This window comes from Impatiens glandulifera, chromosome 8 (assembly GCF_907164915.1).
Source record: "Impatiens glandulifera chromosome 8, dImpGla2.1, whole genome shotgun sequence".
Taxonomy (NCBI): domain Eukaryota; kingdom Viridiplantae; phylum Streptophyta; class Magnoliopsida; order Ericales; family Balsaminaceae; genus Impatiens; species Impatiens glandulifera.
In genome coordinates this window covers 34,620,429-34,637,300 of record NC_061869.1, presented here as the reverse complement: position 1 = coordinate 34,637,300, position 16,872 = coordinate 34,620,429, and the positions used below count along the sequence as shown (strand labels likewise).

The window sequence follows — 16,872 nt, the reverse complement described above, 5'->3', positions numbered from 1 at the left end:
ATTAAATAACTTAATAATATTAAAAAACTTATATATATTTTAATTATATTTTGAGTTTCTTAATATGATTAATAATTTTGAAATTTTTAATAAGATTAACAATGTGTCAATAAAAAAAGATATACGTACCAAAATATATGTCAATTATTATTAAAAAAAAAATTGTTAGATTGATAATTAAGATATATTTTATCAAGTTTTTATGCATAAATAAAATATTTCCATGCATAAACATAGTTGACAACACTAATCTAGTTTGTAGATAAATATGATATTTTCTTATTTATAAATTAATTAAAGAAAAAGTTATCCATATTTAAATTAATCATAGTAATAACTAGTAATAGCTTAAACAATAATTGAGAAGATTGATGATATATATGAGAATAACAGAGGAATTGGGAAAGAAAAGGTTGAGTCAAATTTGGACATTGCCAATAAGAAATACACACCAAACTTATAATCTCACAGAAACAAATGGTGTACAATCAATCCAAATATAAGCAATTAATTAAAACTTGCAATCATAAAAGTAGAGAGAAAGAAAGGAAAAAAAGAAATTGAATACTCAACATCCTCTCATGTCGAGTACCGCAGCTAGCTAGCTATTTTCTCCAGAAAACCAACCTGAATTCACAAACAATAACATATAATCAGTCCAACCTACAAATTGATTGCATAATTATTTCGTTTACTTTTCTGGATGTTTTTGTTTGCTTCATGTAATTATGCTTTATCCGTACAAATCTACTGCCTTTAACTTTATGGTCGGAAAAAGAGCAACCCTTTTTTAGCCGAAATGAAATTAGACATGGGTTCACTTTATTTTCTTGAAAAACTTTTACTTATTTACAAAGTAGTGTTTTTTTTTTCTTTTTTGAGACATAATTGAATTTAGTCCTCAAAGCTCTCAAAATTAGAGATTGTAAAAGGATAGAGGATTTGCAATACTTAACTCAGAAACAAGTTCATCTAGATGGTGCAGGTAAAGCCAGGAGGTGGTGTCTTCCCACAGGTAACAAGTAGTTCAAGAGCAATAGGGACAAAGATATTCAAGTTAAGAAGCTTTAGCTTCAAGGTGGTGCAAAGACAAGCCGCAGCTTCCACCTCCACAAGCCCTGCCAAAACCGGGCAACATTTGTGCACAACTGGGTCACCAAGACCAATGTGTACCAACCCACCAAGAAGATCCACACAAGCACCAAGCTTTAAAGTGTCAATCGGACAAGTTGTCGGAGCTGAAGGCGGAGGGCAAGGACTTCCTGGTTTAGTTGGTGGTCCAATAGTCGGTGGAAGGTCAATTGGCGGTTTAACGATAGGAGGAAGGTCAATTGGAGGCTTAACAATTGGAGGAAGGTCAATTGGGGGCTTAACAACCGGAGGTAGGTCAATTGGTGGCTTAACGGGTGGGGCGGTTATAGGTGGCACGGGGACGGATATCGGAGGGAGAGTTACTGGCGGTAATGTAACCGGAGGCTTGACAATGGGTGGAAGGATAACCGGAGGTTTGATAGGGCCCTTGGTTGGAGGTTTCTTTTTGTGCTTTGGAGGGGGTTTGGAGCATGAAGGACAACCATGAATGGGGGTGGCAATGGAAATGAGGAGCATTGAAATGAAGAGGAGAGCCCTCATTTTGGAAGAGGTCTCCATTTTTTATGGAGAGAAAAGAGTTAGAGATGGAATAATGTGTAAGGTTTTGAAAGAGTGGAAGTGTGTTATATAGACGAGTTAGATATTGAGAGTGTGAATATGAGTGTGTGTTTGTGTGAGAGAGAAGGAAAATAATAGAAAAACCCTAGGGGCAATTAATGGATGGGTTCACGTGTAGATCTTGCTAGTTGGCAACTCGTATCTGGAAAATTCAATCAAACCTTATGGATCTAGGAGTGATATTACTAATTTGAGAATTTGTGAGTATATGATATTTATTTGTTCGATTTTTTTTGTGTTATACGATTTTTGTTTCAGGTTATTTGAATTTTTTTTGATAGGTCAATTCGAAAATTTATCCAAATATTGAAATTCGAATTCGATTTATTCGAATTCGATCGAATATTCAGTTCAAACAATATTGAACATCTCTACACAATTATACTCTTTATTATAATAATTGTACTTCCACTTTTTTAACATTCACTGTCAACAAATTTTAGGAATTAGATTGTTAATGATTAATAAAATATTAAACAACCCTACACAACTCTTTCTTATCATACTTAAACTTGTATCTTTTTTTACTTAATTTAATATATATAATAAAATATTTAATAAAAAAGAATTCGATTTCTTATTTCGTTTTCGAGTTGAAATTTCAATTTGAAAATAATTCGAAAATCTTATTTGAATTCGAATTGGTTAAAAAATCGATTCAAAAATAAAAAATAAAATTCGAATTGGGTTGAATATTCGGTTTATACCAAATATTAAGCCCCCTAATTGTTAGTTAATTTTTTTCTAAAAACAAATTATTATATATATTAAAATAAACCTGAATTTGTATTTATAAGAAAATTATAACATTTTATTTTAAATTATATATATATATATATATGGGTGTAAATGAGTAGAGTCAAAATTGATACCATGTTACTTGAACTCGACTCGATTTGCATTATATATACTTGAACTCTATTGAGTGCCAAAATTTATACTCAAACTCGGTTCGTTGATAATTCGAGTTATTTAAGCTCAAATGGGAAAAATTCAAAAAATTAATTTTTTTAACTAAAATTACATATTTTAATAATCAAAATAATATTTCAAACTTAATATATTGTACATTTCAAAAACTTATAATAAAATATTATTAATTATTAAACTTTATACCTATAAAAATAAAGTTATTTAAAAATGAAAAAAAAATTAAATACTGTCACATAATTAAGAAAAATGTATATTCTATTACAAATATCATTTATAATATTAGAAGACGAGGGTGGGATGTAGATAATATGTTCATCACAAATATAAAAAGTTACAAATCCAAATTGGTAAGATACGTCACAACTATCATTAAGAAATTATCAGATGTAAGTTGGATATTTAAAATCTATTATGTGCCACATTAAAGTCATCAATCATTTTTACAATAAAAAAAGTAATAGGGTAATTGAAAATCAATTTTTAATAAAAGAAATTAGGTCTTACTTGAATCAATTACTAATAAAGTCTTTTCCATGCCACTTATAGGAGTTTTTTTCAGAACCTTCTACGAAATCCAATTTTCAACGAATTTGAAGCGCAATTTCTTTATTTGTTTCGTTTTTAGCTTATGGTCAAGAGGGAGCGTGTCTCAAGAAGTTTTGTCGCATGCACCCGGGCAAGGACATGTGGAAGGATTTATCCCGACCTCCCCTTCCACTTCCAACGACGACCTTTTGTGGATTCCCCTGTTGATCAGTAGATTTAAGGCGAAAGCCTATCACAAATCTGTATTCAATAAAAATTATATATACATTAATTTAAAATATATTTTACTAATTTAAAATAGACATTCGAAAATGAAACTCTACAATGAATTTCAAAAATACTTTCTTGGATAAGGCACTTTCAAAGTAAGATACCGGTTTATGAAATTTATGCAAAATAATTACGAGATATTATCAAACATATGAAAAATATTATTATGGTTATACAAACATCAGAACAAGTCATTAAGTCTTAAGAAATTACTCATAAAATATAACATTTTGAAAACATTAATTTTTTTACAAGTCATCCGTACAAAAATAACAATTCAAATAGCTAACAAAGACTAAAACAATATTACTTGAAATATGAAGACTGAGCAAGTGAAAGATCAATTTATTTATTTGCTTTGAATGTGAAAATGAGAATGTAAGATCAATTTAGTCATATTATTGTGAGGGAAAAGATGATAGAGAAGATGATTAGTTTAGGAGAATGTAGAAAATTGATTTATTCTTTTTTATTGTAATGGAAACAAGAACAAGGAAAAAGATGTTTATTCTAAAAGTTTAGAGAGAAATTTAAAGTTCAAACTTGAGCTCAATTATAAAATCGAGTTACTCGAGTTGAGTCACTTATGAATAACTTGACTCGTTTATTTATATATATATATATATATATATATATATATATATATATATATATATATATATATATATATATATATATATATATATAAATAAAAGCTTAAAAGGTTAAATAACAAAATACTAAATCAATTTATTTGTCAGTTAATTATTTATACTATTAATTATGACATTTAAAAAATTATCTAGATATTGTTGTGTTTTTAGATCCAGTTGCTGCAATTGAGTATTGAATACTAAACTCAAATTCAAAATTTTAACCTTATTAAATTGTATTCGAAAAATGACGGACATTGACATTTAGTCCTTATTAAAATAACCCGAATAAAATCAAATACAATTTCACTCTTTTTATTTATCATTTAATTTATTCACTAAAATATTTATTATTTTAAATTAATATTTTTTTATTTTTATATATATTAATATTCTTTAAATCTTTTTACAAGAAATAAGTATTATCTTCTCAAAATCATTAACAATCATTATTTTTTTCTCTATCTAGGTTTTTCAAATAACCCTAATCCGAATAAGCCGTTAGAAATATTGGGCATTGTTGGGTCAAATTATTTTGACTAAGTGTTGAAATAATTTATCCCCTGATATTTTGATTATGAAATAATTTATAAGTTTTGATACAGGTGTATTAAGACAAATATGTCTTTAGACTTGGTTCTAATGAGGGTCATTAGACCGATTTTGATCTCCATTCGCATTAAGTTAGACGCAAGTCTAATGAAATTAGACTCTCAATTTAACTCAACGGAGTTAGACGGGGGCAGTCTAATAGACGCATGAATTAGACGAAAGTCTAATGGAATTAGACGAACAGTCTAACTCATCGGAGTTAGACGTGTAAGTCTAATAGATGTGTAAAGAATTAGACGGGTAGTCTAATGAATACACGGAATTAGACGTGAGTCTAATAGAATTAGACGTACAGTCTAACTCATCGGAGTTAGACGTGTAAGTCTAATAGACATGTAAAGAATTAGAAGGGTAGTCTAATGAATACACGGAATTAGACGTGAGTCTAATGGAATTAGACGTACAGTCTAACTTATCGGAGTTAGACGTGTAAGTCTAATAGACGTGTAAAGAATTAGACGGGTAGTCTAATGAATACACGGAATTAGACGTGAGTCTAATGGAATTAGACGTACAGTCTAACTCATCGGAGTTAGACGTGTAAGTCTAATAGACGTAAAGAATTAGACGGGTAGTCTAATGAATACACGGAATTAGACGTGAGTCTAATGGAATTAGACGTACAGTCTAACTCATCGGAGTTAGACGTGTAAGTCTAATAGACGTAAAGAATTAGACGGATGGTCTAATGAATACGCGGAATTAGACGTGGTAGTCTAACTCAGTGGAGTTAGACGTACCCGTCTATTGGTTATTATAATTAGACGGATTGTCTAATTATTGAAAGTTAGACGTGGGTCTAACTCCTTCAGATAAGTCTGAAGCAGAACTAGAATTAGACGTGGTAGTCTAACTCAGTGGAGTTAGACGTACCCGTCTAATGGTTATTATAATTAGACGGATTGTCTAATTATTGAAAGTTAGACGTGGGTCTAACTCCTTCAGATAAGTCTGAAGTAGAACCGGAATTAGACGTGGTAGTCTAACTCAGTGGAGTTAGACGTACCCGTCTAATGGTTATTATAATTAGACGGATTGTCTAATTATTGAAAGTTAGACGTGGGTCTAACTCCTTCAGATAAGTCTGAAGTAGAACCGGAATTAGACGTGGTAGTCTAACTCAGTGAAGTTAGACGTACCCGTCTAATGGTTATTGATATTAGACGCGAGTCTAATTATATTAGATCAGTCGGTCTAATAGACGTTTTTCATCAGAAGGAGTTGACTTATTTCATTAGACTGATCCGTCTAACTGAAATACGTCTAATGCTCTGATTCAAGTAGTACACTTGAATCTAACATTTCTCCTACCCACGTGCTATAGCTGTACCCTACTCTTGCTCTACTTTCCTGTGAAGATTAGTACAACAGCTATATGCATCCAATCAAGGAATGACACGTAAGAGAATTTTCCTCACATTACCCGTTTTCCAGGTACATCCCTGATGGAATATTCGGCGCACTACCAGTTCGGTACGGCCACGATACTTGTGCTCAGAACCTGCTGTGTACAATGGAGGTTTTCCAATAGAAGAGCTCCACGTATTATTCTTGAAGATTTGACCGTTAGCTTCTAATCAGTATTTAACCAATCCTTAAAGCAACGGACGAAACACCTTGCCTGACACGAAACCTTACGAACAACCAAGCATTCTGATTTTGCAGAGAGACTACTCAATCATCTTGCTTACTAAACTCATTCTTGAAGCTTCTTTCTGATTGTACTTTCTGTGAATCGAGAGAGAGAGCTATAATCAAAACACCATTAACTGAGTGATATTCTTCATCTTCTTGTAATTGAACAGAAAGTATTATGTTCAATAATAAGCTAAGTGTGTGTGTAAACTGTATTTGATTCTCATCATATAGTGAATCCTTCCGGTTGTTGGAAGAAGGGGTGACGTAGGAGAGTTTCTCCAAACATCCATAAACAAACTGTTGTGTTCTTCATTTTCTGTCATCTTTTCATATCTCATCTTGTGCTTCAAACCCAAGTAAACAATTCCGCCTTGAATCCGTTTCAAGTGTTTACACAAGTTTGCGTAGAATAGAAAGCGAATTAAATCCCTAACAGGATTTCTTTCAAACCGTTTTTCATTAGCCTTCATCTTTAGCCAGACCCCCGTCTTTAACGATAAAGTCGATCCTATCAATTGGTATCAGAGCAAGGTTTCTATTCTCAAGCCTTTCCTGAAAATGTCGAACATACCCAGAGATGCCAGTGCTACAGCCATTCCAACTTTCTCCCATGAAAACTTCATTGTTTGGAAGAAAAGAGTCTGTGCCCATCTCTCTTATCTTCATGATGATATGTGGAGTTTTGTCACAGAAGGTCCTATCAAGATTGAAAAGGAGAAGGCCGAATGGACTGCTGATGAAAAGAGGCAAAACAACCTCAACAACATGGCTCTTGATGTTCTGTACAGATCTCTCGATGACAGTATGTTCAACTATATCATCGAATGTGACACTGCCAAAGAGGTCTGGGACAGACTCACTCAACTGTGTGAGGGCAACGAGCAGACAAAGGAAAACAATATCATGGTTTCCACTCAACAGTTCGACAGCTTCAAAATGCGTCCTAGTGAAACAATGAACGATTTCGACACAAGATTCAGCAAGATTGTCTCCTCTCTGTCCATCCTAGGCAAGACCTATAGCAACCGGGAGCTTGCTATCAAGGTCATGCGTGCTCTTCCAAGGGAATGGGACATAAAGACTATGGCGATGAGAGAATCTAAGGATCTGAACAAGATCTCTCTCTTTGATCTCTTCGCTGACTTCAAGGCCTACGAGTTCGAGCTGAACTGTAGGATGGAAGAAGATCAACCCTCGTCCGTTATCATTGCCAAGGCGTTGGTGACTGCTGAAGAGCCACCAACTGCTCTAGACGTGAAGATGGTAGCTCAGCAGCTGAGCAGCGATGCCATGTCTCTCTTTGTGAAGAAGTTTGGCGACTTCATGAAGAAGAGAAACTCTAACTCAAACTCTTCAAATTCTAATGATAATAGAAAATCTAAAGCTAATGTTACTTGTTTTAACTGTGGTATTAAAGGTTATTACGCATCGGAATGCCGGAAGCCAAAGCGTGAAGATGCTAAGGAAGATGGAAAAGAGTTGAAGGCTCTTATGGCCGGTGACGGAAAGAGCAGAGGAAGCAGCCGTGACTCGTACTTCTCATCCAGTGAAAGTGATGAAGAAGACGTGGCTTGCTTCATGGCAGAGAAGATGAGGAAGGAACTCAGGAAACTGAGGTATTTGATTTCTCCTCCGGAAAGTTTTCAAGGGAACAACTGGTAACTGCACTAGATGAAATGTTCATTGAGTACAGAAAGCTAACAGAATCTCTAAATAAAACTAAATTTTTATCAGATTTAAATGAACCAAATCGGTTCAAAGAGGAAGAGTCACATGTTTTGGAAAAGAAAATTGAAGAGATCTCATCTGAAAACGAGATGCTCAAGGAACAGATTCAAACTCTTTCATCTAAAAACAAAAGGTTTAACTATGTTGTTTGTGCATGGACAAGGTCTGGTGACGCTGTCAAATACCAGATCAGCATGTTGAAACCTGCTGGATCTAAGTCCGGATTGGGATTTGATAGCTATGATCCTAACCTATCCTGCAAAAAGTCAAAGTCAAATGACAAACTTAAGCCAATAAGTTTTGTCAAAGGAAGTATGACTGACATTGAATCTGATCCTATTCATAAAGAAGTTGCTTTTAAAAATGAAATAGTTTATGTTCCACCAACTGTTAGCTGGCTTAAGAATAAACTTGAAAAGGCTAATAAGTATGGTAAATTAAAACCTGACTCTAAGTCAAGGGTTTTAAAAGAAAACCTTCTTCAAAAGTCAACGGATCAGTGGCTAGCAGGAAGTCATCTGCTAAGTCAAAATCATATGCATTAATCACAACACAAAATGGCAAATCCATAACATAACTCAAATATGGATTCATAAGGGACTAATTGATCGAGGACCCAATTGAGTATGGGTACCAAGATTTGCAAACAGTTTATTTTGTAGGTGATGCAGGAGGATAGAAGGGAAGAAGCTAGAAGAGTACTCATCTAAGTACACATCTTGGAGGATCAACAATGGCATTTGCCATTCTGGAAGAATAATTATTTTTATTTGTTAAAATTATTTTTCGTCTTTGGACCACAAAAATTGTCTATAAAACTCTTTTGTCCATATTCATTTTTGAGAAGAAAATTTTCTTTGGAATTAAAGATATTCTCTAGACGAATATCCTTAATCGGTCTAATTAGACAAGGGTGTCTAAAAGAAAAAGGATGTACTTAGACGTATCTTTATTCACAATCTATACATCTAAGTCTATATGTTGGGATTTTATATCCACGCAATTAGACGGACACGTCTAATAGACATTAGACGTTTTTACGTCTTGAGCAAAAAGATGCTCACGTCTAATAAACACATGTCTAACACGTGGTGTTCATGCGGAATTAGACGTACACGTCTAATAAACATTAGACGGATTTGCTATAAACACGGAATTAGACGTATGCGTCTAATACACTCATCCGTCTAATAGACGCTGTGTTATTTGTGAAGTAAGAAAAATGTCTAACTACTTGCCGATTAGACTGATTAGGGACAGCTGTCACACACTGAGAGTTATCTACTTTTCCTGCTCAAAATATCGAACAATCATCTCTTAATAACATGAAGACACGTGTCTATCAAGTTTAAAGAAAATGACTAATATACCCTCATTTTTAATGATTACTTCTTGAAAAAGGACGTCTAACATTTATTAATGGGCCATACCCCTAGAATAGACGGTTATTCAGTATTTCCATCTTTCATCTATATAAGGATATTCCTGCATGATTTTGAAAACTTTAAATCTCTTGAAATTCCTAAGAACCCTAGTTTTCTTGCATCTCTCTCACTAAAACTCTCTGAAATATCATGTCGATTCAAATTCTCTCAAAATGGTGAAGAAAATCACGCTCAGTCACTGTACTTTGTAGGTGGACTTTCCATCAGTGTACACCTTCGATCAGCCGAAGGTGGTGAAGATGTTCCAAACCCTAGAATATTCTGGGTCGAGGAAGTATTTGGGGGGACCGTTCATCTTCTATGAAGATGAAGTTCGCGAGTTTTTCAAAACGGCGGTTATGGTGGATGATACCATCGTAGCAACCGTCAACGGAAAGGAGATCTCATTCGACGAAGCAGTGTATGCGGAGTTCTTTGAACTCCCAACGGAGGGTCATCTGTTCGATTTGGTGCTCTCTTCTGAGGTTATGGAGGAAATGAAGACTTCCTTCTCTGCTGATGGCTCCAAAATCCATGTTAATGGATATAAGAAGGTATTCAAGCCCCATTTTATTCTCCTAAACGACGTTGTGGCGAAGGCGCTGCAAGGGAAATCCGACTCGTTCAACCTCTACAGTCAAGACCGTTTTGACTACATGTGCGCCATATCTAAAGGAATCCAAGTGAAATGGGGTCATACCCTGTTCCAGAATCTGTGTTACTCCATCTGCCAGAGTAATAAGGAGAGTATCACCTATGCGGCTCAACTGAGCCATCTGTTGAAGTTCCTAGGGTTCCTGTTGGTGAACCGACTCAAATTAACTCTGCAAGAGTTTTTACCGCTTCTACGGTTGCCAGCACTCTGATCAGAGTGAAAAACAACCTAGAGTCCGCTTCTGGAGCCTCTAGTTTCCAGACTGGTGGAAGACCTTCCACCCGATCAAAGCCATCTGCTTCTGTTGTGTCAACAGGGGCAAAGAGAACCAGAACCGTGAATGAATCGGAGGCCGGTTCCTCCAGCATGAAGAGTCCAAGTCAGAAGGACATGGAATCTGTCGATTCAAGGGTAAAGCAAGGTCCAGGCGTACTTGCTGCAACCCCGATGACATCTGTTTCTACTCCCACAACTTTCCTGAGGAAACCTTCGAGGTCTTGTGCCACAAAGGAGAAGAAGACAAAGGCGCCCCGCGCGTCTAAATCTGCAAAGGTAACGTCTTCTAAGTCTGTGGCTGCTGTGCCAAAATTTGTTGTTCCCGAAGTGGAACAAGCCGAATCTGTCTTCTCTCCATTGAGAGAATCTGCTGAAGGTCCTGCTATTGAGTCAGCCGGTCCAATTGTTGAATCCATTAACAGGGTAGAATCCCCTGTTACTAAATCTGATCAAGTAGCCACCGGTGCTACAGAGGCGTCCATACCAGAACAAGGTGCTGTTCCTCCCCTTGCTGCTGGTGAACCCATCATTCCTGCTCTCAAGGATTCCTTGGTGGTTGGAAAAATCGTTTGTAGAGAGCTTCCTGCTGAGCTCCGTCTGAAACCCCAATCCGCTTTCGAGTTGTTGCGAGCCTGGAAAGGGGCACAAGGAATTGTCATTGGTGAACCAAGACCTGTTCCAAAACCTGTAGAGGTTGTTGGAAAATGTAAGTCTACTGCTCTTCAAGCCCCTGAGAAGGTGTCTGAAGCAAGAGGTATTGTTGATCTCATTCTGGATCAAGTGAAGGTCCTTTCGTCTAAGAAATTGGAGATCTATGATTCCTGGCGTTCTGAGAGGTTGTCCTCTAGCTACAATGGCTCTCTGTCCAATGTCTCCATAACGAAAGAATGGAAGAAGAGAGTGGCAAACGAGAAGAAGGTCCTGAAGTGGGCAAGAACTTCAGATGTGGCCGAAGTTTTGAACAAAGAGAGTTGGTGGAAGCTTGTATTCTTGGGAAAACTCTGTTCCCAATTTATGAAGCTAGAAAATCAAACTTCAACCTGACGCAAGAGGAGCTGTTGTTGAAGCCAAAGCGTTAAAGAAGTTGAATGATATAATGGAAGGCTATGTCTCTGCCGCATCCAGATATCCATGGCGCCGATTGCTCTGGCGCAGAACCTCTTAACGAAGAAGAAGCCATGGACATTTCAAATGCTGATGAGTCAGATGCTTCTCTCCTGATCGAATTCGGGACCCTGTCTGCCGAAGAGAGACACATTCAAGATCACCTTGTTCAAGAACTTCCCAATGAAGATGAAGCAATGGTATGTTCAAGAGCCTGAACAAGCTCTTGTAACAATTGTTGAAGAAGCAATTTTGGTAGATGTAGTTGAGGAGGCTTCGAAAGCTCCTTCTGAAGAAGATGTGATTATAACCCCTGTTGAGAGAACAGAGGGTGTTCAAGAAAAACTGGTCGAGGCAACTCAGCCAGAGATTGCAAGAACTGAGGGGGAACCCTCTAAGGAAAAAGGTGATGAAGAAGAAGATTCCTCGTCTGAGGAGGAACAGGATGAACAACCCAAGTTTGTTAAGATCGACTTATTTCTCAAAGGTGCTGTGGGAAATGTTCACGAAAATATAACCAATCCCCGTCACTATGCTGGAAGTTTGCTCGAAAGATTCGAAAGGGCAAAGAAAGAAGTTAACGATGAAGAGGCACAATAGAAAGCTGCTAAGGATGCTGAAGTTCATCAGCCAGAGCAATCCTTACAGGTTCATACAAACTTTGAGCCTATTCAAAGTATGGCTGCAGAATCTGAAGAAGTGTCTTCTCACGAAGGTCGATCCGCTGGAGGAAATAATATGTTAAAATCTATGAGGTCTATGCTTTCGACAATGCAGAAGACAATGTGACAATCAATGATTTCCAGGGAAGAGGAAAGAGCGAATTTTGATAAAATGTTCAATATCCTATCTGAGTTGGATAAGACCCTGAAGTTGAACACCTATGAGACCCATGTCTCTAATGTGAAGTTTAGAAAATTTGAGCAAGAATGCTTCAACCGTCAATCTGAACTATTCGACATTGAGAGGCACATCAATGACGAACGCCACAAGGACACCTTAGATGAAGTCGTTTTGGTGAAGAATCAGCTGGTAGAAATGCAGGGTTGCATGAACCGAAACGACAATGAACGACAAGCCTTTGCCGAAAACCTTGCCAGGAAATTTCAAGCCAAGGAAGATGCCTTATGTAATGATGAAAGTGCTCAACATCAACCAGTTCAAGCGGAGTCTAGTAGGAGGAACGATGGCGTAGCAACCGGAACAAGATCCAGGCGGGCCATCTATTCTGATGATAATCCTAGGCCAACCAAGAGAGGCGGTGGCCGAAGTGGCTCTGAACGCGGTGGAAGAAATGGTGGCAGCCGAGGTAGACTGTCTGATTTTGATCAAGGTGGACGTGGCTTCGTTGCTGAGCGTGGAGGTAAATCGAATGCAGGAGGTCGTGGCGGTCGCGGCTATCCTCACTTCATGAACATGCTTCCTAGGAAAGAAATGAGTCCAACCGATCCTCGAGTAAAAAAGGAAGAACAATGATCTCTCTTCTTTTACTCTACTTAACTTTACTGAACATGGTTTTTGATACGTTTTTCGAATACTGGTTCTTTTGAATGGTTGGTGTAAGTGAACAAGTTGCTTGTTTATTTATTGGATGAATGCATGTTATGTTTTTTTTGTATGCAGGTTTGCAATTTCTTCATCAAAAAGGGGGAAATTGTTGGGTCAAATTATTTTGACTAAGTGTTGAAATAATTTATCCCCTAATATTTTGATGATGAAATAATTTTAAGTTTTGATACAGGTGTATTAAGACAAACATGTCTTTAGACTTGGTTCTAATGAGGGTCATTAGACCGATTTTGATCTCCATTCGCATTAAGATAGACGCAAGTCTAATGAAATTAGACGCTCAGTTTAACTCAACGGAGTTAGACGGGGGCAGTCTAATAGACGCATGAATTAGACGAACAGTCTAACTCATCAAAGTTAGACGTGTAAGTCTAATAGACGTGTAAAGAATTAGACGGGTAGTCTAATGAATACACGGAATTAGACGTGAGACTAATAGAATTAGACGTACAGTCTAACTCATCGGAGTTAGACGTGTAAGTCTAATAGACGTGTAAAGAATTAGACGGGTAGTCTAATGAATACATGGAATTAGACGTGAGTCTAATGGAATTAGACGTGAGTCTAATGGAATTAGACGTACAGTCTAACTCATCGGAGTTAGACGTGTAAGTCTAATAGACGTGTAAAGAATTAGACGGGTAGTCTAATGAATACACGGAATTAGACGTGAGTCTAATGGAATTAGACGTACGGTCTAACTCATCGGAGTTAGACGTGTAAGTCTAATAGACGTAAAGAATTAGACGAGTAGTCTAATGAATACACGGAATTAGACGTGAGTCTAATGGAATTAGACGTACAGTCTAACTCATCGGAGTTAGACGTGTAAGTCTAATAAACGTAAAGAATTAGAGGGATGATCTAATGAATACGCGGAATTAGACATGGTAGTCTAACTCAGTGGAGTTAGACGTACCCGTCTAATGGTTATTATAATTAGACGGATTGTCTAATTATTGAAAGTTAGACGTGGGTCTAACTCCTTCAGATAAGTCTGAAGTAGAACCGGAATTAGACGTGGTAGTCTAACTCAGTGGAGTTAGACGTACCCGTCTAATGGTTATTATAATTAGACGGATTGTCTAATTATTGAAAGTTAGACGTGGGTCTAACTCCTTCAGATAAGTCAGAAGTAGAACCAGAATTAGACGTGGTAGTCTAACTCAGTGGAGTTAGACGTACCCGTCTAATGGTTATTATAATTAGACGGATTGTCTAATTATTGAAAGTTAGACGTGGGTCTAACTCCTTCAGAAAAGTCTGAAGTAGAACCGGAATTAGACGTGGTAGTCTAACTCAGTGGAGTTAGACGTACCCGTCTAATTGTTATTATAATTAGACAGATTGTCTAATTATTGAAAGTTAGACGTGGGTCTAACTCCTTCAGATAACTCTGAAGTAGAACCGGAATTAGACGTGGTAGTCTAACTCAGTGGAGTTAGACGTACCTGTTTAATTGTTATTATAATTAGACGGATTGTCTAATTATTGAAAGTTAGACGTGGGTCTAACTCCTTCAGATAAGTCTGAATTAGAACCGGAATTAGACGTGGTAGTCTAACTCAGTGGAGTTAGACGTACCCGTCTAATGGTTATTATATTTAGACGGATTGTCTAATTATTGAAAGTTAGACGTGGGTCTAACTCCTTCAGATAAGTCTGAAGTAGAACCGGAATTAGACGTGGTAGTCTAACTCAGTGAAGTTAGACGTACCTGTCTAATGGTTATTGATATTAGACGCGAGTCTAATTATATTAGACTAGTCGGTCTAATAGACGTTTTTCATCAGAAGGAGTTGACTTATTTCATTATACTGATCCGTCTAACTGAAATACGTCTAATGCTCTGATTCAAGCGGTACACTTGAATCTAGCATTTCTCCTACCCACGTGCTATATCTGTACCCTACTCCTGCTCCACTTTCTTGTGAAGATTAATACAACAACTATATGCATCCAATCAAAGAATGACACGTAAGAGAATTTTCCTCACATTACCCGTTTTGCAGGTACATCCCTGATGGAATATTCGGCGCACTACCAGTTCGGTACGGCCACGATCCTTGTGCTCAGAACCTGCTGTGTACAATGGAGGCTTTCCAATAGAAGAGCGCCACGTATCATTTTTGAAGATTCGACCGTTAGCTTCTGATCAGTATTTAACCAATCCTTAGAGCAACGGACGAAGCACCTTGCCTGACACGAAACCTTACGAACAACCAAGCATTCTGATTTTGCAAAGAGACTACTCAATCATCTTGCTTACTGAACTCATTCTTGAAACTTCTTTCTGATTGTACTGTGTGTGAATCGAGAGAGAGAGCTAGAATCAAAACACCATTAGCTGAGTGATATTCTTCATCTTCTTGTAATTGAACAGAAAGTGTTCTGTTCAATAATAAGCTAAGTGTGTGTGTAAACTGTATTTGATTCTCATCATATAGTGAATCTTTCCGGTGGTTGGAAGAAGGGGTGACGTAGGAGAGTTTTTCCGAACATCCATAAACAAACTGTTGTGTTTTCATTTTCTGTCATCTTTTCATATCTCATCTTGTGCTTCAAACCCAAGTAAACAATTCCGCCTTGAATCCGTTTCAAGTGTTTACACAAGTTTGCGTAGAATAGAAAGCGAATTAAATCCCTAACAGGATTTCTATCAAACCGTTTTTCATTAGCCTTCATCCTTAGCCAGAACCCCGTCTCTAACGATAAAGCCGATCCTATCAGACATGCTAAACTAATTTTTTTATTAAAAAAACTTTATTTATTATACCTTATAACAAGAAATTTTCAGAAAACAAAATAAGATCAAACAAGCCTCAATTATCGACTCAATCAATGTTCTTATAGAATCAAGAAATGGATCGGATCACAAACAAGGACCAATGATTTCGAATAAAAAGATACATAATATTTTTTAAACTTTTTCTTTAATTATTAATATTTGCTGAAATTCAGTATTTATAAACTGCGTATCACGTTTACATAATAATCTGCTACAATAATTTTACGTAATAAATTCAAAAATTATTATATTTTGTTCTACCTCTCTCCTCAAACGTTTAACTTACATTTTTTTTATCTCTTATCATGTTTTAATATTTATTATTTATTCTCTCATATAATTTATATTTTTTTATTTATTTTCTTTCTAATAATTTTGTATACTTATATAAAATTATTAAACATAAATGTAAATATAATTTTATTTATTATTTATAATATATATATATATAATAATTAAACAAATATAAAATGATATATAATAATATTAAATTGTTTTTCATTATTGACTCAATGAACTCATATGACTATCCGATAATAAGGTACATATTTGGGCATAACATCTAAATATTTTTAAAAAATAATAATTATTAATTAGAAATGATAATGAAAATGGACAATAAAAAATGAGAAAAAAATAATATGGCTATGAGAAATGTGGTCGGAGTAAAGATCGTCGGCACGTCTGACACGTTCGGCACGACTGACACGTTCGGCACATTGGAGTAAAATCGTCTATGGTTATAAGCTGTGAAATCAAAAAATATCGGTTAGGGTTTTAACAAGGTAATCGTTCAAGATTATTACAAGTGAAAGAAGTGCAAGAATTTGTCCTTATTGGAATCAAAGAAACTGCAGAAAAGGAAATTAACAAAATAATAGAAGAAGTAATTAATAAAAAAAAGTGTAGAAAAGCAGCAAAGACCCAATCGTTGCTCAAAACCCTTTGGAAAATAGTGTAGGAATCAAGGAGAAGAAATAAGAAGTT

The 16,872-nt window shown here is 36.0% G+C and overlaps 1 protein-coding gene across 3 annotated transcripts; it reads right to left on the bottom strand.

Moving 5' to 3' along the window:
• Nucleotides 1-416: 416 nt before the first annotated feature.
• On the bottom strand, nucleotides 417-1,702 carry LOC124912433 (36.4 kDa proline-rich protein-like). Of its 3 annotated transcripts, none has more exons than XM_047453052.1 (3): nucleotides 1,366-1,702; nucleotides 956-1,335; nucleotides 417-627 (listed from the first exon to the last, which is right to left on the bottom strand). In XM_047453052.1, the coding sequence occupies exons 1-2, from the start codon at nucleotides 1,648-1,650 to the stop codon at nucleotides 973-975; spliced, it is 648 nt and encodes a 215-aa protein (XP_047309008.1). In that variant the 5' UTR covers nucleotides 1,651-1,702; the 3' UTR covers nucleotides 417-627; nucleotides 956-972. The 3 variants fall into 3 exon arrangements, with proteins under 3 accessions (XP_047309008.1, XP_047309009.1, XP_047309007.1); XM_047453053.1 differs by having other exon boundaries at nucleotides 956-1,476; nucleotides 1,507-1,702; XM_047453051.1 differs by having other exon boundaries at nucleotides 956-1,702.
• Nucleotides 1,703-16,872: the final 15,170 nt, after the last annotated feature.